General features: G+C 43.5%; 1 protein-coding gene across 37 annotated transcripts in view; it reads right to left on the bottom strand.

The window, feature by feature from the left end:
* Positions 1-21,661, bottom strand: part of Nrxn3 (neurexin 3) — a 1,549,271-nt gene that overhangs the window by 1,426,473 nt on the left and 101,137 nt on the right. For all 37 annotated transcript variants that reach the window (XR_013439170.1, XR_013439171.1, XM_078050614.1 and 34 more), the window contains exon 4: positions 7,149-7,178. Coding sequence is in view for 35 of the 37 variants with exons in the window: in XM_078050614.1 (XP_077906740.1) it covers positions 7,149-7,178 (30 nt within the window). In the remaining 2 variants the exon portion in view is untranslated. The remainder of the gene's footprint in view (positions 1-7,148; positions 7,179-21,661) is intronic.

Raw genomic sequence — 21,661 nt, 5'->3', positions numbered from 1 at the left:
ATAAATAGTTGGCTATCAGGCAGTAAGTTAGTTGCAGGGCTCTCAAGTCCTAGAAGTGACAAGAGGGACTCAACTCCTCAAATCAGCTTCCTTAACGTTATTACCAACAAAATACAATCTACGTGAAATCATGTTCCAGTTCATGTAGCTTGATTATTGATTCCCAGTTTGGCCAGTGTTGATGGGTTCAGTATTAGAAGGCCAGTGATCAAATCCACATAGGAAACACACACATAAATCCAAAGGGGCCTTTAAATCCTAATGGATTGGATTAGATTGTAGGATCAACTATCTAGTTCAGTAATCAAAGTGATCTATAAAGGAAAAAGAATTAGGCGCCCCCTATCCCCTATGGCCAGTTGTTGGCAGCCCTTCTAGTCATTCTCAGCATGGTCCATCCCCTCTGCTACATGTGCACACTACTCACCAAAACCAGCTTCACCTGATACATGAATCAAGCTCTCTGGCAGTGTCACCATGGGGAGGAAGGATTCCTGTACCCTGACTGATGCTGTGGGCCAGGAGAACATTAAGCACACTGCCAGTGACTTCCTGCCTTGATTGACAGCCAGTAAGAAATCTAGGAGAAACAGTTCATTCCACCTTCTACTCAAGCCAAAGGTCAAAAACTTGTGGCTCCTGGGCCAACTCACTTGGTATGCACCACACACACCTGTGTGTATGCTCCCACATACAAAAAGCAAACAGTGCCAAGAACAAACCTTCATATGAAACACATTTTGGGCTTGTCTTGCTTGAGGCTTTGGTGACACTGGGACTGCATTCTTGCATAGCAGAGATCAGCTAGAACGGAGTAGAGGCTGCAGACTTCAACAGGATTTTTGTGCTCTGGTTTGCCACAGTCCCTACCAGCACTTATTGTTTCCCTCACCCTATGATTTCTTTTGCCCCTAGATATATTCCTTTGTGAACCTATTGGGTCCCTGTGGATATTTAGGTCTGCAACTCCTGCTCCAAGTTTAGTTTAAAAAAAAAATTGTTTGCTCACCTAACCCAGAAATGTACAATCCCCAAATGGACAAGAAAATGAGGAAAGAGGACAAAACACACTCTCAACCTTAAACAGAGGCTGTCAAAAATCAAGTCCAAGAGCTGACCAGTACTGCTAAAGAAGTCCTCTGTGCAGCCGTTTCTGTGTCAAGTCACACTATATTTTGGCCCCATGCTGCCCAATGGCACCCTGAAAAGCAGGTTAAACATCCTGCTCAGTTTTGTAAACTTCACAACCCTTTCTTCTCTGTTCTGTTTCATCACTCAGCTTTTAAATAGCAAAATCTGAGGTGTATTTATTCTTTTCTTTGACAGGCTCCTAAGAAGAAATCCAAGACCTTTCACCTTTCATTCTGGTGTAATCTATAACTATTTACCTCTGACACTTGTACCTACAAGACCAGAAGATGGCCCTTGTGAGCAAGGAACTGGACAACTATCTCCCTCCATGACCTTGGGACTCTTGGATCAGTCAGTGGAGATATTGAGGATAGTCAGGAGAGAGACAGGTTAATGAGTAGAGGAACCCCATTAACCTCATCACTGCCAAAAATATCAAATCCTATCCACCTATCTTCCTCCTGTATATCTAAAACCAATTATTTAGTTTAGCTAAACATTATTCAATTCTTTGAGCATTCATCAAGTATAACTTTCAACCAAATACTGAGCCCATGCAGTACAGGTTACATTGACGGATAAGACACAGCCTTCCTTCTTTGGGGTGGGAGGAATTATGACTGAAACACATGAGCACACCTGGTACAAGGCAAATTTGGTGTAGGTCCTTGAAAGCAAAAGTCCAAAGTCTAGAAGAGCCAGGAGACTTGGACCTCCAAAGATGATAAGGGAGAAGAAAGTTCAAGAATATTTAAACAAGAGTAGACTTTGAGAAAAATTCCAAAACAGACAACAATGGAGCTCCATGCAGGGGGGAGTGGAGGGCTTCAGGAGACTGGTGCACTGGCAAGAATGATAGTAGGGAGTAGGTAATGGCATTGGAAACATAATGCCTTCTCTAAGGCACCTTAACAATTACACAAAGAGAAATCACCAGTAACTTTTGAGCAGATGAGCTACATGATCCGATTTAATTTTAATTTTGCTTTTATTTCACTTTTAGGAAGATAGACTGACAGCGGGATAAGAAGGATTAGAGATTTTGAGTCCCCTTCCACATGCAACACAGAAGGATAGACACATCTGGACATAAACAAATAAATATGTTTGTCTTCAACATACCTGCAGCCCAGTAGAGAGGAGGGATAGTTCAATTCCCAAGTAATTCCCAGGTTTCCAGCCTGGGTGATAAAGAGAATAGGGCTCCAATAACAAAAATAGGGACATCACACAAGGAAGCTGGTTTGTGGACAAATGATACAAAGGTTGATTTTGGACATAGAGGCGACAGCACTAGGTGACACTATATGAACATGTGTTATAGCAAATGCAAGGTGACAGGCTGGAAGTTAAGATGGATTGGTTACCAGGAGATAGCAAGGAGGCAGGTACATGAGCATTACCCTTGGAACCAAGAGATGCAGTGTAGAGATGTGGTTAGGGGCTCAGATTCCAGGTTGGATTCTCTCTTAGTAGCCACCTGATTTAAGTGACTTAACTCTTGGGCTTTGTTATCCTTGTTCATAAAAAAAGAACAATGCCACCACTCACCTCCTAGAAGAGCTAAGAATATTAAGTGTGATAAGGAACATAAAACCCATAACACAGTAGCTGGTGCACAGGAGCACTCCATGTGATAGCAACTACCAGGCATGGTAACAGCAAAGATCCAGAGACAAAAAATAAAATCCATGGAAAACCTAAAAACACTTATTATAGAGGATTGGGGTAAAGAGAAACTCTAATGTACTGCAGAAGCCAACTGCAGATGGTACAAGTGACCAATGACACGTGTTTCAGAGAGGCTGAGCCCTGGGCAGACTGGTGGCTTGTCCCATTAGATCATTGGCAGCCTTAGAGTGAGCCATACCAGTAGAGAGAGGGAGGTCCAGCCAGACATACCCCTCTAATCTCTATTACTCTCCCTCTTCCCCTTTCCCACCCACTTAGCAATGGGGTAAGGGTGCCTCAAGACAGATTTCTGGGAATGAACATACTTGGGCTTAGCTTAAAAGGAACAGGCAATCAGCCAGCCCCAACGTAGAAAAGACTGAACTGCTTCCAAGGAAGCCATACAGAACTTTTTTTTTTTTTAATCAAATCTGGAAAAGCACAAAACTCAAATGAGAGATGGCCAGTGTACACATCGAGCCCTCAAATCAGCATTTTCAAGAATGTCAGCCCCTTCTCTCCGCCACACTCTCATGCCAGACTTCACATCTCCTATCTTGCTATTTGCCAATTTTTGAAGGAAGCAGCTGCACACAGCTTCACCAAGATAGGGGCTGGAGAGTTAGGGAGGAAGAGGGATGGCTGGATGCAGATACATATTTATAATTTATCAATTAACCTCTCCCTTCACTCCCGAACAGCTAATCCAATTTGAGCTGGCGAGCCAGGTTCTCTGGGCTCAAATCTCTGACAGCTCTAGTTAGGGATGGATGAGTGAGCTGTGCTACCCAAAGGTGTGATGCGCTGAGCAGCATGTCAGAGCTCTACAGCAAGCCCACCGGCTCAGGGCTGCTCCCTTTCCCTGCCCACCTGGCAAAGGCTGACTTTGTATATTAAAATTCTCCTTCCTCCTTACAATGTAATGCATTTATATTCCTAGATTCTTCCACACACCCCAGTCCCATCCTCCTTAGCCCGCCATCAAAAAAAATTCCAACTCCCACATAATACAGGGAATACAGCACCAGAGGAAAAATAGAGCAATAAACAAGTAATCCCCAAATTCCACCCTAAATAAAAATTCAGGCAATTTGCCAGCCCTCTCTTCTTTCTCATCGATCATCCTTCCTTCACCAATGTTAGCCCCCAATTTGGTTATTCCTAAATAATGGCAACAATAGCTCACCAATTCACACCTCCCCTGTTCCCTCAATATGCTTTACTCCTCGGAGGGGATCTTAGAATGCCCTCCATACCGCATGAACATTTCCAGAACTGCGCCCCCCCATTCCTGCTAGAACCAATTTGACATTATACATAAGGTTCATCCTGGATTTAGAGGGAAACAAGCTAACTCAATCACCCCCAAGCACTGAATACCAAGTGCATCAAAGGTAAATGGCAGCATTGGCTTTTTTTTTCTTTTTTTAAAGTTTTTGTTAAAAGCACTAGATTCTAATCTGGACTGTATTCATCAGAATCGAAAATTCCCCTTGTATACACGAATAATTCAGAAGGCAGATTGATCGTTGTAATGATAAAAAAATAAAGTGACCTCTACCTTTACTTCTACCTACAGAAATGAAGTAGAAGGTCCAGTTAAGAGAAGAAGCAGGGTGTCCACCATAGAGACGGCGAGAGAGAGTAAAAGAAAGGAAAGTCACATCAGCACATGGCAGACCCACACAGACACACAACACACATAACAGAGCTACCACAGACAGCAAAGGCAGTAGCATGGCAACATCCCCAGAAGGCAGCACAAAACTAACGCACAATGGGAAGCTCAAACAAGCAGTAAACATTGACAGCAAGGCTGCTTCCATTGTACGTAAGCTTCATCCCATTCATTTCTTCTTAGTCCCATCCTCAGGAACATGACAGTCTGCATGCAAGAGCACTGCACAGCTACATGTATGTGAAACTGCACACACTTAACGGATTTAATGATGATTAGGGAACATCTCAGAGAAGCGAGGTTCTCTTATATTTTCCCAGCATTAATATGGTCATGAGAACCAAGAGTATAACATACATGTACAGGTGATGCACATATAGCATACGTAAATATTCACACACATATTCAAAGACATCAAAAACAAATTCTGGAGATCCAGTGGGAGCCAGACAGAAGCCACTTTCACGGGAAGGAATACAGAGAAGGTAAGGAGTATCAGTAGAAAGAAGAGGGTTATTATCAGAGGGTGAGAATGGACAAGGAGTTGGGGAATGGGAAAGGAGAGGAAGAAGAGTGCAGTCAAAGGATCCTATTAAAAGACAGATTATGCTGCAAGTGGCAACTTAACATCTTAGTGGCATCAGTCACCCAGAAGAATTCTGCATCCTCTCTTGAAAACATCTCTAAAGAGGCATTTATCACATTCATGTTTGAAATCATTTCTTTCCCTTTTTTTCTAGAAGGTAACTCATTTCTTCCCCTGGAGCATGGTTACATTTGAATGCTCTACTAATATGCGTTGGAGTACAAGATAAGGTATAAAAAATGGCTCTCTAAAAACTTTTCATGCCAATATTGGGATTTCGCCTTCCTGTGCTGCATCAGTGTGTCTGAAAAGAGCTAAATCAAGATCAAGGAAGTCCCCATTGGCCCATCCCATCTGCCATACTTTGCTCCATGACATCAGCCATCTGATGCACTTGATACTCCAAGCCACTGTACAAGCTGGGAGAACTGAAGGGCAGCCAGAAGCATAAGACTAGACAACACAAAGGAAGCCACTGTCATCAGGACTCTGAGGGCCTGCTCTTTGGGGTATTACTAGTCACCAAAGTTGGGCCATCCAGTTTCAGCAATTCGTAGAATTCAGTTCCTTTCTCCTCTTAGAGAAGTGTGTGATACTCACCAATATCCAGACACTGGGTGGACAGGGAGAACATGCCCTCACACCCACTTCATAGCTACTTGCCATTTGAACCTGCATTCCTCACTCCCACAACAACAAAAGACAGGCTGCATCCCAGCCTCTTCCAGAGCCAAGGCTAAAACTGGGGGACTCATCTGACCCCTCTCTTTGATATTGGCTCTCTACCAATCCATCTCTTCACTGCAATTTCTGGAGATCACATCATGGACGTCAGGTCTGGAGGATATACTTATATTAGAAAAGTGGGCTTCCTCCTTAATCTGCCGTAATTCAGGATGCCTTTCACCTGCCCACTTCCACAGCTACCTGGACACCACAAACCGTCTTCTTGTAACCCTGGGTGGTTCCTTGATCTGATCATACTTCCCTTTATGGGAAAATATTCTGATGGAGCCAATGGAAGGGACCAGGGGAAGGGAAGTGCCACCAGGGCTGCCCTTCCCCCCTCAAAAGACCAAGAAAAGCAGGGATGTTTGGAAGTACCCATCCTTCTTTTCTTTAGTTCTCCAAGAGAAGCATGTGTATTTGGGGGGGGGGGGGACAGACAATAAAAATTAAAGTGCAGTCTTTTGGTGACAGGGCAAGGCAGGTAGACCAATCTTGCAATCACCCCAGTACTCGGAGGAAGCCCAATAGTAGCAATCGAACAATGAAAGAAAAGACAATTTTAAGTAGGATCAGTTCTCAAATCCTGACTTGGGCTGATAATGTGGAAAATTTTTATTTAGGAGAAAAACGCTTCATTCACAGCCCACCCCATGCTTAGCTGAGCTGAATTTCCTGCACAGTTCATTCCCTGCATATTTGAATATTTTAGGTTACAGATGCTGAATTTACAGATCTTTATATGCAGTTTTCTTCAGGGTGTATAATGAGTTAGAATTCTGCCATGAGGACATTAGCATGTTCTTTCAGTGATTTTTTGCTTTTATATCAAACTGAAAACAGTCAAACCCTCAAGGGCTTCCTTTGACCAGGGAAGAATGGCATTAAGATGGGCAATGGAATGGAGGGCAAGACAAAAGCAAGCCTTTACCCAGAGTGAAACTCAGGGAGAAGCCCAGCTCCTCTCCCCCAACCTGGGGCCCAGCCGGGCCCGAGGAGGAGCAGGAGGAAGTTAACCGCCTGGTTGCTCTGAAATTAGCTCCGTTCACCCCCATTATCGACGGTCATGCCTTGTTTCATGCTTGCCTCTTGGAGGCAGCCCAGCAGGGCCAGCGCCCAGGATGACAAATGGCAGTGGAGAATGGAGAAACCAGGGGAGAGTGGGGGTGGGGCATCATGATGCATCAGGAAAGGTGCCCCTCACACACAGCAGGGTGGCCCTACTGCCATGCTGGTCCACAGCAGGAGGGACAGGCAGCTAGGCCTGCCAGCAAGGAGGAGGCTCTGAGTGACCAGCCAGAGGCACAAAGGCAAGCAGTGCAGGCAGCTGCAGGATCACAGGCACAGAGCACCTACCTTGTTCACTCATCATGAGGTGGGAGAGGCCTGGAGGAAGTAGAAGGGGGGAGAGAGAGGAGGAGGGGGAAAGGGAAGGAAAAAAGAAAGAAGACAAAGTTAAAATCCCAAATGCAATGCCATCATAATTCTTGGGTGGCAAGAGGTGTGGTAAGGCAATGAACACACTCGGAACATGCAACAAACCAGCACCCCAGCCTTCCTGCTTCAGGGCAGAAGGCTGGCTCTTACCATCTCCAAGACAGTCTTTTCATTGTCAAACTGTAATGGGCCTAACAAGGCCGACTTTCCTTTTGCCATTGTTCTGTGCAATACATAGGATTTATGATAAATATAGTAAGACCAGGTCCCTGGGAAGGCAACTCACAAACCCAGGTAAAGTAGGTTTCTTCCTTTCTTTCAAATTACTTGGAATAGTAATACATGCTCACTGTAGAAACTTGGAGAAATTCAGACAAATAAAGAGGAAGAAAACAAGCATTTGAATTCCTACTATCCAAAGATTACCATCAACTCTTTTTTCTAATATAATGTTGTTTTGTGCATAAATTTAATCCTATTGAACACGCCAGATATGTACCTGCTTGCCAGAGATGCCCAGACAACCTAAAACCGATTCTCGGTGTTACCATTTCCCCTAATACTACCTTCTCTTATCATTTCCCGACTTTGCTCCATACCCTGTCCACTACTTTTCCTCCATGTTTTGTTTGTTTGTTTGTTTGTTTGTTTGTTTTCCTAGAAAGTTCTACACACTTATCAGGAAGACCCAGTTCACCACTGAATAGGTTAAAAAAATGTTCAAAAAGTCTAAATAAACAAAAAACAGAATCTCTGGCCACATTCTTATGCAAAGGTAAACAAGGTTATTAAGAACCCCTTCCTTCAAGGGAAGCATAAGCTCTGATGATTTTTTTTTTTTAAAGATTCCCCACCATTAACCTACTATGCCAGTCATCTGCTCTTGTATTGCTTTTATTATTACTGGAGATGTTTCACCAAATCCAGATCACCCCAGAGAACCTTTACTTGCAGCAAAATTCAGGGATATAGGGGATTAATAAAGGAGGAAAGAAAAAAAAAAACTCTGAAGTATGAAAATCTCTAAATGTTTTTGGAGATTACTAGAGATTTACAAAAGTAATCAGAGGCAAAATATAGGTCAAACAACTGACTTTTAAAAGATCAGAGATATATTAAACACATAGATACATGTGCCCCAAATGTCATGGAGTCTATTTTTTTAAACAAATTTCATTAAACCACAATCATATTGTAAATGCACAGTTCTGGCCTTCATTGCTGTAGGACTGGAATCAGTACTTTTGGAAGAACAGAACCGTGCCAAAGCAAGTCATTGTAATGATTTGTTTTGTTAAAAAAAAATAAGTTTAATTTTCTGGGGGGTGAGTGGGTAGTAAGATAGTAAGGAGAGAGGACGGGAAACCTTCACAGAAATAACTACAGTGCCTGATATTTCTGCACAGAGTCACAGCCTTCGGCATCCCTATCAAGAGCACAGAGGGAAGGGATGAGGGCAGGCAGGTGTGGTGTCTGGAAAGCGGAATGTACGAATTTAGTAGGTGACCATTCATAAGAGCCTTGTCAGCTTTAAGAAATGGGAAAAGGAAAGATCCAAAAAAATTCCTAAGAGTAAAATTGGGGTTTGTTGCTGCTGTTGTTGTTGGATTAAAAAGCCACCATTTTCTAGCTGAGATTAAAGATACGTGGCAACTACAGGACAGTAAGTAGAGAAGAGCTGAAGAGTCTACTTGACCCAAACAAATATTTTTACAAATTTTCCAGAATGAAGGATAAGCAAGACACTTGAAAGTAAGGGGTCCTCGGACCCTGGGGAAACCTCTCCAGTTGGGTTTCAACTTCTGTATATTTCACTAGTGACCTGTGAAATGCTTGGGAAAAAAAAAGATGCTGGACTCCACCCCAGACATAATGAACTCGAATCTTGGGGAGGGGTAGGGGCCAGAAATGAATTGTATATAAGTTGCCCAAGTGGTTCCCAAGGTCCCTGAAACTTGAGAGCTACCTCTTGGGAATGGCATATAAATCAAATTTTGGTAAATTAAATTGTATGATAAATTCACTAAGAGGAATTGGATATTTAATGGAACCCTGCAGTGGATCCTTTTGTGAAGGGAAGAATCCTTTTAAAATGCAAATAACCTACCACCTGTGTTTTTTAAATTCGAATATGTACTTATCAGGTTTTATTAAACTACATATGTGCTTGCAGTATTGCCACTCAAGTAAAATGTTCATCTTCTTCAACTTATAAAAGCCTTAAATAGAAATATTAAACCAGGAAAGCAAACTTGAGCACCTAAATGCCAAAACTCTGGTTTTGCAGGCAATAAAGCAAATGGACAGGAGATAAGTGTGACAGGAAGCCGGATGGGGGAGGGGGTGGCCTGTGTAAGTATAACATGATTTGAGTTTTATTTTGCTTTTTGTGAAGGGAATTTTATTTCACTTTCAAAAGCTTTTACATCAATCTCTTTTCTTGTGTAACCCTATCCTCATGGCTTGCAGAATTAAGAACTGGAAACCAAGAATTCCAGAGTATTCAGGTCTATTCTGAAATTCTGTCTCCACCTGATCTTTCAAAACATCCCCAGTTGGTGCTAAAAAAACCTCAGGCTTCTCAATAGTAAATGGAAAACCCAACAACCAATCAAGCAAGCAGTTCAAGTGCCTTCTACATGCAAGGGCTGGATTGGGATGGTGGGAATGCAAGTAGGTATAATACAGCATCTGTAACTTCTAGGAGTTCAAATTCCAGCTGGGAAGAGGTATGTGTGTTTAGGGTTACACACACACACACACACACACACACACACGCACACACACACACGACATATACCAGCACCTCATGTGAAGCACAGGGATTAACAGTAAGGACTCCTGAAATAGATTTGAATTTCATCTCTACTACTTTCTAGCTTGTAACCCTAGGAAAGTTCCTAAACTTTTCTGGGCTTGGATTTTTTCCTATTTATAAAATATGGATAATATTGTCTACTTCATACATTGTTTTGAGGAGGAAATAAATTATATAAATCTTATGTTCTAAAAGTGTACTAATGTGTGAGGCAAAATGATTATGGTGCCTGACACACAGTAGGTGTTCTGTGTGTGCTTGGTGGTTGAGTGAGAAATGAATGGGGAATTGCTAAGTATCAAGGAACCAGACAATTTGGCAGAGAAGGATTAACAGGGGCAGCTGGGTGCTCAGAAAATAGACCTTGGAAGATGCTTTAAGATTTAGAGAGTTGGTGAACAGTCCAGACAGCACCACCAGCTTCCAAGACCACGAAGCACATTTGTAAGAGCTTTCCTGTTTACCTTTTCAGAAATAACTAGGGTGGTACTAAGCACATGGAAGTGCTATCAATGATAAAGCAACAAACACATGCTATACAGAAAAAGGAATGAATATGTATAAATAGCTCATATAAGGAAGGAGTGAAAGATTGTCCTAGGGATCAGAGTATGGAGGCTCAGGGTTTCAAGGTTAAGTAAGATGGACTTGATCTTGCAGCTGTTGGAAGAAACTGAGGGTTCATGGGCAAAAGCAGGACCCAGGAAAACTGATGTCCAGGAAGATTGCTTTTGCAATAATATGGATAGGATGGATTAGATGGAAAGAGATGAAGGCAGAAAGATCAGTCATGGACAAAGGACCCAAATGAGTATCATGGCAGCAGGAAAGAAAAGGGGAAAGAGGATTCGCTGGCTTTGATGATGGATAAGATACATCAGGGGAGGGATGGATGGGAGAGAGCAGGAAGCAATGTCAGAAATAGGAAGGTGGGTGAGGTGGGATAGGAGGTGGATTAGGAGTGAGGACAGAGTGGGTTCTGTTTCAGGCATGATGAGCTGAAGAGAGAGAAGGATCACTCAAGCAAAAATGCCCAGTATGAATTTAACACTGTAGGACTATGGAAAGCAAGGAACTCAGGATGAACATAAGGACTTAGTATAACCCCTTGTGGAAGAGAGTCAGCACCCTCAGGGTAAAAAGTGAAAGAAAGACCCTTTGAGGAAAGGATCTGCAGCTGAGTTGTAACCTGGGATGGAGGCGGGGTTACTGAGATTAGTAGAAGTTCGTCTTTTTTCCACATATACTCAACATTGAAATATAAAAAAATACTTTTTATTTTAAAAAGAAAATGAGACTCTATGACTTTGCAACATAAGATTACAGAAAATAATGTTCAAAGTATCTTAAAAACTGAGTAGGACATAATTAGCAAGAAAGAAAGGAGGATCTCTGCTGGATGTGTTCTGTGTGTGTTTGACAAGGAAAGAATTAAAATGAAGATAGACCTCAGAAGCAGAGAGTCAAAATGCATGCACATCAGCAGTGGCTCCCCAGGCCACACTGCCAGCCCTAGGACTGTCACCTACCTGGTTTGAAGTTTGCATTTATTCTGAGACTGATATTTCAGGGCTGCCAAAAGATAAGGGTTGGGCTGGACTCGGGGCTGATGGAACCAAAAACAATTCTAAAACAATTTTGCCAGAAGCTCTGGATTTCAACAGATCCTCAAGTATGACTCAAAAGTCAGATCCATAGAAGTTCACCTAAGAGTAGGTAGGAAACAGAAGCTGGGCTCAGATGACCTTTTGAGAGCCAAGCAATCATGAATTCTAGCAAGGCACAGTGGTACATGCCTGTAATCACAGCAGCTTGGGAGGCTAAGGCAGGAGGATCCTGAGTTCAAAACCAGCCTCAGCAAAAGCGAGGCACTAAGCAACTCAGTAAGACCCTGTCTCTAAAGAAAATACAAAACAGTGCTGGGAATGTGGCTCAGTGGTTGAGTGCCCCTGAGTTCAATCCCCAGTACCCAATTAAAAAAAGAATTCTATCTTATGTCACACCTTTATAAAGTACCATCCTTGCTGCATCTAGGGACCATTCTGGATCCCAACAAGGGTCTGATTCTTAAACCTTTCCTCCTCCTTTTCTACTGCTATATTCCATCTTTCATGGTACACAGATTCCCAGAGTACAAACAGGAACAAGGGGAGAAAAAGATAAGACATGCAAAGTCAAAATTGCCTTAGAACAGACTGCAAATCATATGTAAAATATATGCGAAATATATGTATGGCCCTCTAAACTATGTTACACCCTTCAGGAAAATCCCCATGGAGATAGCTGCTTTTGCAGCTCAGGAAAATGGAAATGGCTATGAAAGCAAAGTCATTTGTAAGCAGCTGTGGCCATCATGAAGCCTGTCATGAGAATGACTAATATGGAGAATGGAAAGCATTTACTGATGCAGGCTAGAAGACGACTCAGTGTTCAGAAACCGGGCCAGAAGCCCAAGGCCTCCGTCATTTTAGCTAATACTGTCTCTCCTCAAACCTGTGGTATTCCACCCACCTCTGAGGGTTTTCAATCTTTCCTTCCTTCGTTCACCCTGGCAGGGTAACCGGAGAAAGTATTTCAGGGAAGGAAGGAAAAAAAAATTCAGAAAAATGAGTTATCTCTGCCAAGACTTTTATTTCATTCACTTTCAGGGTAACTTTTATCCCAGTGAAAAATCCACATATATAATCTCTCTTTTTTTTTTTTTCCATACCAAAGCAGAGACATTAAATGTCACTAATTGCTGCAAGTGCCAATGTTGAATTCTTAGGAAACCACAAGAACTTTTTAAAGAGTAATTACATAAAATCAGAAGGTAAGGGAAAACATTCACCTGATGTTTTTCCAGAAAAACTAAGGAGATGGTGAAGAGCAGGGAGAGGGGCCGTCAGAGAGAAGCAGCTAGGTAGGGATCGGGAATTTGAAAAAGAGAGAAATAAGAATCTCAGGGTCAGATTTGCATTTTAAAGAGAGAAGGAGCTTAATGTGTATTTCTACTGAAACATAAGATTCTTCCTTTCCCAGGTTATTTCGTGGAGAGATTAAGCCACTTCTCTCTTTAAAATGCAAATCTGGACATGAGACACACTGCTCCTCAGCCACTGATATCATCATGTGGGATAGATCATCAGGACAGCCAAACTAAAGGTCTCTCCTCAAAGAAAGGAGCATAGCACAGGGACTTTTTTGACAGAAGAAGAAAGAGTCATAGGGGCTAAAGTCTGCCACCATGAGCAGGAGAAAGGGTACAGGGTGCAGAATACTTAAAGGGAAAGGGACCTCAGAATGGCCCTTCCCTGGGCAATTCCTTGACCTTCATTGTGAACTTTAGTTTCCTTTTCTACCAGGGGTTCATTTGCACCTTACAGCAGAGCTGAGGCCTGTTCTGTAATTTGATCAATGACTCAGCTAGGGACATGAATAGCATGCTCTCTGGATGTTGTGATGATCTAAAGTTTAAAGGAGTAGCCAATTTTTGAGCTACTGGGACAGCAGTCCAAAAGGATAGGAACAGGAAAGATGTGGAATTTAATTTTAAGGAAAAAAATTAACATTCTGGTACTCAAGCACCATCCCCCCATACCCATACCCAACACACAAAATTTCAATAGTCCTACCTCTTGTTATATTAAGTGTTTTGATTCAGAGTATGGTACAATATATGAGGAGTAGCTTAACCAGGTGGGGTGTTTCCTAAGAAAGACAGCCAGGATTATAAAGAGTCTAAAAGCATGTCAAATACAGAACAACTGAAGGAACTTCTATGTTCAGCCCAGTTGAGAGAGCTAGGTAAGGATATGAGCACTGCCCTCAAGCATTTTAAAAACTGCAAATACAGCTGGGCGCCCTGGCGCATGCCTGTAATCCCAGGGGGCTCAAGAGGCTGAGGGAGGAGGATCATGAGTTCAAAGCCAGCCTCAGCAAAAGTTAGGCGCTACGCAGCTCAGTGAGACCCTGTCTCAAAATAAAATACAAAACAGGGCTGGGGATACAGCTCAGTGGTCAAGTGCTGCTGAATTCAACCCCCCAGTAACCACCCTTGACCAAAAAAACCCTGCATGCAAGATAAATAGGCAAACATATTCAGTATAAAGAGAGGAGAGAAAGATAAGGGAAGTTTCACCTGCCAGAAATACCACAAAAGAGAATCCAGGTGGGATTTAGGACATAGCTAACAATAATCCCTTTCAACATTAAGATCTTTGGCCTGTATGGATCCAAAGAGGCCAAGCAATAAATTGGATCACATGAAAGTACTAATATTTGACTGGTTCTAAACTATAAAACCAGCAATTTCAATGGTTCTAAGTAATCTGCTGAGAACACTACCCATGGTCAGAATGGTAAGCTTATCACCACCATAGCCTACCACTGCCATAACCAAGCTGATCACCTATCAGCAATCATGAGCTAACACTCAAGAAGACCAACTATTTACATACATGATTTTGGATTTTCCATAAGTTTGACCCAGTAATGAACATGAACTAAATAGCTGAACTGATGATGGTGATACTGGTTTCCAGAGAAACAAAACAGAAGAGTTACTGCTGCTAATTCTCTAAGATAGGGGCCAATGAAGTCCAACTGGGTTTTGCCCTTCCATGATGCCACCATGTCTAATCCACACAATCTCACCCTTGATAGGGTATAACCATACCAACTTGCTCTCAAAGTTGGCCTCTAGACCAAATTTGTTCTTACAGCATGGTGGCAGGACTGACTGAACATAAAGTGCTGCCACCAATTACACCATGAGTCACCAACAGCTTCTGTACGGCCTAACCTCAGGGTAGAGGACAGAACCCCCACAGCACATTCCCAGTGCATTTCATCTCTTGGCATTTCATTCAAAAGTTCCTCATGAATGAATCCACAGATGGCAGAGAGATGAAGGAAGTCATGTCTGTCACTCTACGGGCTAAAGGATCAGCACTAAAGACTTTTAGAAAAGACTTGTCCCAAAGGGGAGAAAGGCCTTGCTTTCCTACTGTCATGGATTTCTCCAAAATCATTCTTCATTCGTGAGTAACATAAAACCGAAAGGAATAATTGATGTGCTGAGTAAAAAAAAAAAAAAAAAAAAAAAACTATACCCAAAGAGTTCATGGTGTGCTATTTAACAAAATCAAAGAAAGGTCTCAAGCCTAAGTCAAATAAACCAATTGCACAAATGTAGGAAGGAAAAGGAAATGGCTTAGCAGTAGTGCCCGCAAAAATAGGAAGGATTTTCACTGACTTTGGGTACAATTTAATACTATAGTAATTTTTTAAAAAAAGTTAAGGTGTTTAGTGCTGCCATTAACAGATATAGACTCTAGAAAAAAGAAGCAATGTAATCATCCTATAATGGATCTATCCCAATTGTGCCCATATCACTATATGGGGTGTGGACATCTTTGGAAAGGCGGTGGGGGGATGTCATATTTTAGAAAACAGTGACCCAAATGAAAGAACTTAAAACCCTTAGATGAAAATGCTCATAGAAACTGGAGATGTTTTAGCCTTTAGAAAAAGAAAATTCTTAAAGACAAAAGGCTTGTCTTCAAATACTGGGAGTGTAATTAGATCTATTCTGTGTCTCTCTAAGGACTGAAAGCTATACAGGTGGTGAAAGCCATAATGACTCAGGATAAGAAAGAACTCTCAAACATTTAGTGCTGTCCAAATGGAATGTAAAAGCTAAAAGCGATGAGTTGCTCATTGCAGAAGGGGTTCAACTCAAAAGTCAGGTGCATAATGAGCCTTGACAATGGCTATGTTTGGACATGAAGTTCCCCAAAAGCTCAAGTGTTGAAGGCTTGGTGCCCAGTGTAACAGTGTCCAGAGCTGAGGCCCTTGGGAGGTGTTGGATCATGAGTGCTCTGACCTCATCCATGGATTAAGCCATTGATGGATTCATAGCTTAATGTGCTATTGAGAAGTGATGGAAACGAGTTGAGAAAGTAGGTCACTGGGGGCGTGCCCTTGAAGGTATAAATTGTCTCCTTTCTCTGTTTGCCTCCTGGCTACTAAGAGGTCAGCAGCTTTGGTCACCATGCACTCACTCCCCGCCATGACGTTCTACCTCTCCACAGGCCCAGTGACAATGGTGCCACGTGATCATGAACTGAAACTATGAGCCAAATTGATCTTTCCTCCTTTTAATAAAGTTGTTTATTTCAGGTATTTCATCACAACAATGGAAAGCTGACAAACACAACAACCTCTTTGGTCTCTTTCAACCCTAAAATGGTGATGCTAATGGAAGTTTGTGAGCACATAAAATATGGCAGGCAATGGGGAGATGGGCACAGATAAGTCTCTGTTCTCAGACTAAGACACTCCCTGCCCCTCAAAAGCCCGTGGAAGCACATAGAGGGCAATGGGGAAAATTCACAGCTGGCTATAATGTCTCTATAGGCCCTGAGACCTACATGCCATTGAGACACAGAAGGGCCACATTCGTCCCTTCCTCCCTTCAAACGCACACTTTCCATGAAAGTCTTGGGTGGTATAAAAGAGTGGTTGAGTATGAAATCTTATTTCTCTTCACCTTCAGATCATTGTCTTTCAAACAGCAATTCTCACGTGTGGTCATATCAGAATCACCTGAGAGAACTATCTTTCTTTAATGAGCCTGGATCGCCTTTATTAGCTCCCCAGGTGATTTTGGTGCTTATTAGAGTTTGCAAACCTCTGCTCTCAGTAATCCAAAATCTGGACTCAAATCCCAGCTCTACTTCTGTGAGATATGGGGCAAGTGGGCTTTTCTGGGCCTCTTTCCTATAAAATATCTGCCCCCTCATCTATAAAATATGCCCTCAGGATCACTGTGACATCAAGCAGCCACCCATGGGAAGCACTTGGCACAGTTCATGGTACACGGAAAGGGCTCAAAAGTATGTTCTTGGGGTCATTGTTTATGACACTGGTCTATTTAGGGACCATCTCTGTCCACTTGTCAACTCTGGCCAACACCATTTCTTTAATAAGCTGGCAACAGTAGTAGTCCCCTGCCCTCAAATGCCTCTATTCCCAGTCCATCAGCAAAATTGCCTCTCAGGGAAGCCACGGTCCTGGGCTCTTGGCTACATTCCATCTCCACACCCATCTTGAGGCCTAACCCAGCAAACTGACTAGACTAACTTCTAACTTACAAACTTACCAGGCCTCCCTAGGCCAGACTACTGATTGGGATGTTCTCCAATGCTCGCTGTGCGTTCGTTCTCTCTCTCTCTCTCTCTCTCTCTCTCTCTCTCTCTCTCTCTCTCTCTCTCTCTCTCTCTCTCTCTCTCTCTCTCTCTTTTACACACACACACACACACTCTAAAAATATTGACTTAGCTGGGTTATATGGAAGTCCAATATTGCCTAATTTTCCCTCTCTGCAAAGAAGGAATTGATCTAGAATAGTTTCCCAGTGATTTCGTCAATGGCACTTTAAGCAGCATAAATTTTTGAATGAGGCTGTCTCATATATCATAGGTTGTTTAGCATTCATTGCCCCATGTTACTAAATGCCACCAATGCCCCTCATTGAACCAGCAAATGAACTCCCCACATATTTGGTGCCCTTGGAGGGGTAGTATTATTGGTATCATTGCCTTGACCAGAAATTGCTAATGATTTGTTCAGCTCTAATTCTGGCCTTTCCCTCCAGAACTGGGAAATGAAAGGTGACCATATCCAACCCCCTAGTGGGTTTGCCTTTCTAAGAGAGCCAAAGGAGGGCATTTAAAAAGGTTCCAGCAAAGAAGCACCAAGGATCAGTGATCTGCTTCCTGAGATAACCAGAGCTGGGGGCAGGATGGCCAATAGCTCCTTACTCACAGTTAGTCATGAAATATGACCACAGGAGCCAAGGGGAACCTCTCAGGACCTAGCCTGGCAATTGGCTGAAAATGAGCACTGTTAGCCAACCAAGGGACCCTTCCAACCCAATCACACATGGTAGCCTGCATAGTCCACTGAGCGGAGCCCAAGATGGGCACTGAATAAAATTGGATCAATTATCTTCCGTCTCAGGGTGAGCCCCAAGAAAAAAGCAGACTTTTAGAGTGGCCTAAGGCAAAACTAAGATCTGAGTCCCAAACTATTTATTCATTCAGCAAGTCTTTTCTCTGTGCCTATAATGTATTGGCACTATTCTTGGCCAAGAACAGTCATGAACAGGAGGGCACCTTGTGGAGTATATGCTCCTGATGCTTCCAGGGCCAGACAGACAAGGGTTTTGCATCCTACTCCACCACCTTCTACTGGACAGTATCAGTGGTTACTACTTACCAAAGCCAAGTCTCAGTTGGTTCAGAGGTGAGATGGACCTAATAATGGAATCTACTTCCTGGGAATATCAAAAGAATTAAATAATGCATGCAAAACTTAGCATTTCAGTGCCTGGCTCAAAATACAAGCTCAATAAATGTCAAGTGTTTTTTTCCTAATAAAGTAATAAAAGAAAAAGCACTGGGACTCTTGCCCAAAAGAATAGGAAAGAAAGGTAAAATGTTATAGGTACTTCTGGAGTTAGGAGCTTGGTAGTGGAAAGACATTCTACTCCTTGCTATTCCCCAAGGTGTCCAATCAGACAATCTAGTCCTAGGCTCTCAGAATGAAAAAAGGCTAAGTGGTTGTCTGACACTGACCCTTCACCTTAAAGAAAGGAACTCTGTTTTCCAAAGGGGCTAAAGGGGTCAGGGCACATAGCTCTGGGGGGAAAGCACAACCACAGATCTGAAGTCCCAGACAAGAACTTCAATCTCAAAATCTACCGCGCCTGCTCCTGACCTTGAACAAAAAGATGCAACTTCCTGGAGCCCAGGATTCTCCACCTGGCATAGGATGAGTATACTGTAGATATTGGTCTCTGTCCCCTCTTACTGGAATTCCAAGGCTCCACTTGAGAGCACAGTGGGGATTTCAGCATGAGGAAGTATTCACTCACTGGAAACCTAAAGGTCAGGACCCATGGGAGGAGTGTGGAAAAAGGAGAGAACAACAGATGTGTTTAGAGAGGTGCTGCGTCATAGAACTGGACATGCCACTGGACAATTAGGGAGACAAAAACACAAAGAATGAGGGGGACATCTTAAAAAAAAAAACAAATGTCTTCATCTATAAAAGAGAAACACACATTGAAAGATTCAAAGATTCCAAAGAGATGACTAATAATAAAAGCTAAATATACGTGGCTTACTCTATGCCAGGCACAGTTAACAGGACTATGTGCAAGAGTTCATTTAATCCTCAAGACAGTCAGAGGCACTCTCTCATTGTCCCTATCTTATAGATACAGAAAGTAGGACCCACCAAGTCACTTGATCAGGTCCTATCACTGTGGCAGAGACAAGATGTCAACCCCAGCACCTCACTCTAACCCAGGGGTGGCAATTTTTTTCCCTTACAGGTAATTATTCTAGACTTTTCAGGCTGTGAAGTCTCTATTGCAACTACCCAACTCAGACTTTGTGGCTCAGAAGCTGCTACAGACAATAGACAAAGGACTGAGCCTGGTTGTGTTCCACCAAAAACTTTACGAATGTGGAAACCGAACTTGATGCAGTTTTGGTATTACCCATTGCTCTATTGTTTGCAACCACTTAAAAATGTTAAAAAAAAAATTCTTAGCTCACAAACCTGCAAAAGCAGGCAGTGGGCTGGGTTTGGCCCTTCGGTCATAATTTACTCACTCCTGTGCTCTCTTGCCTCACAGGATGTAAACTATTATACAGAAAGTGTCTCAACAGCAACCTGCAAGGACTGAGTGGCCAGTAACCTTTCATTGTTCCCCTTCTCTAATCTCATTCTCCCTCCCACTCCAGTCAGCAAGATCAAGTAGGTGTCTCATGCTGTGCCCAGCACAAGAGATGAGGATAGGGCTTTAGCAAGTAGAACTGCAACTTCCTAGGTGAAGACACACTTGGAGGCCCCCCAGGGGAAGAGGGACACCAGTGTGTTTCCAACATTAATGTGCTGACACTTGGGGCTCTTGATCAAATGCCCATTCTGTTTCAGCAGGTCTAGGTAGGGCTTGAGCTTCTGCTTTTCTAACAAGCTCCCAGTGATGCTGATGCTGCTGGTCCCCTGGTCAACAGTCTTCTGCAGCCTTCTCTTTGTGTCCACAGACACAAGCTGGATTCCTTAGGTGCTGCCTTCTGACTTCAGGCACAGAACAGTGTCTCTTTCTCTCTCTCTCTCTCTCTCTCTCTCTCTCTCTCTCTCTCTCTCTCTGGGACTGAACTGAGCAACTCTCTGGAAACAGTGCAGGGTTCAGGGCAGATTACCAGGTCCCCTGCCCTAGGACAGTCCTGGGATGGCTTCCACTGAAGAGGAAAAGACAGTGAGGGCAGAAATCAAGAGCAGGTGGAGAAAGGCAAAGGCATCAGTTCCTTCTGGCTACAGAGGCCTCCTCTGTGGCTCCTAAAACAGGAGCCCCTCCTCCTGTGCCTGCCAGGGCTCTGATGGACCAAAGAGAGGCCTGTTTCCTTGTTGGGCCTCTGCATAACTAGGGCACTTCCACAAGGTCACAGTTATTCATTTAAATTCCAGTTCTAATCGGCGGGCAGAGCTTGAGACATTATCCACTGTGAGGAGGCTGCGAGGGAGACCACAAATGGCCCCTGGCAGGAGGGAGAATACCAGAGAAGGGGAGAACAGGGTCTCCCCCCCACAGGCCCGTGGGGGGGGCCTGCCTCCTGGATCCCTCCACTAGGCTTCCCTTCCCCTAACAGTTCTGGAACATGCAGAAGTTAGGAGAGGGTGGAGGGCAAGGCAGGGATGGGACTCCTCACCCCTTCCCCACACATCCCAGGAAGACAAATGACAAATCCCAAGGAGCACGAGCATGAAACATGGCATCTACCCGGGGTGCCTTCCAGGCCCCAAGTGGGGTTACATGGCCTTGGCAATGTCCCTTCTCTTCTTTGGGCCTCAGTTTGCCTCTCTGAAAGTCTGTACTCTTTGGACAGGATATCCTTTAAACTCCCACATGTCTTGGGACCCTACAGATTCACAATGTCCCTTGTGCTTATGGCCACTATTTCGGTTCCATCAAGATCTCTGAGGTTCTACTCTGTGCCATGAACCTTGTGACGAGATAGGAATGCAGACACAGGTTAGACAGGAGCCTGGACCACAGCACCCCCCATGATATTGGCAGGGTTTAGGATGACAGGCACACAGGTTTGCAGACCCATGGATCTGAGATCCTGGTCCATTCACTAGCAGGAGGGGACCACAGCCTGCATCTTCCAGTGGGTTACTTCTAACCATCTCCTCAGCATGTCAAATTCATCAACTAATCAATTGTCCCTTTATAGTCTTCCAGTAACCCCTGGGTAAACAGTTACATTAGCTCATAAAATCCCCAATTTGTCTTCCTGAGGGGAAGGGGAAAAAAAAATCAAAGAACCTCTAAAGGCCTCTTGTGTCAGAGACACGGCCCAGCTGGCTCTGGATTGCCTGGCCAGGGGCTCAGAGAGACTGGAGGCTGCCCACCGACCCCAGCCAGGGCCTGGCCAGTGCAGGCCACCTCCCGCCATGCCCCAGGCCACAAGGAAAGCATGTGAATCACCAGGCTTAGAAATCATAAAAAAATCAAGAGGATAGAGGAGTGACAGGTTTGACAATCAGCCCTAGG

This window comes from Ictidomys tridecemlineatus, chromosome 5 (genome assembly GCF_052094955.1).
Source record: "Ictidomys tridecemlineatus isolate mIctTri1 chromosome 5, mIctTri1.hap1, whole genome shotgun sequence".
Classification (NCBI taxonomy): domain Eukaryota; kingdom Metazoa; phylum Chordata; class Mammalia; order Rodentia; family Sciuridae; genus Ictidomys; species Ictidomys tridecemlineatus.
This window is presented reverse-complemented; position numbering and strand designations above follow the sequence as displayed.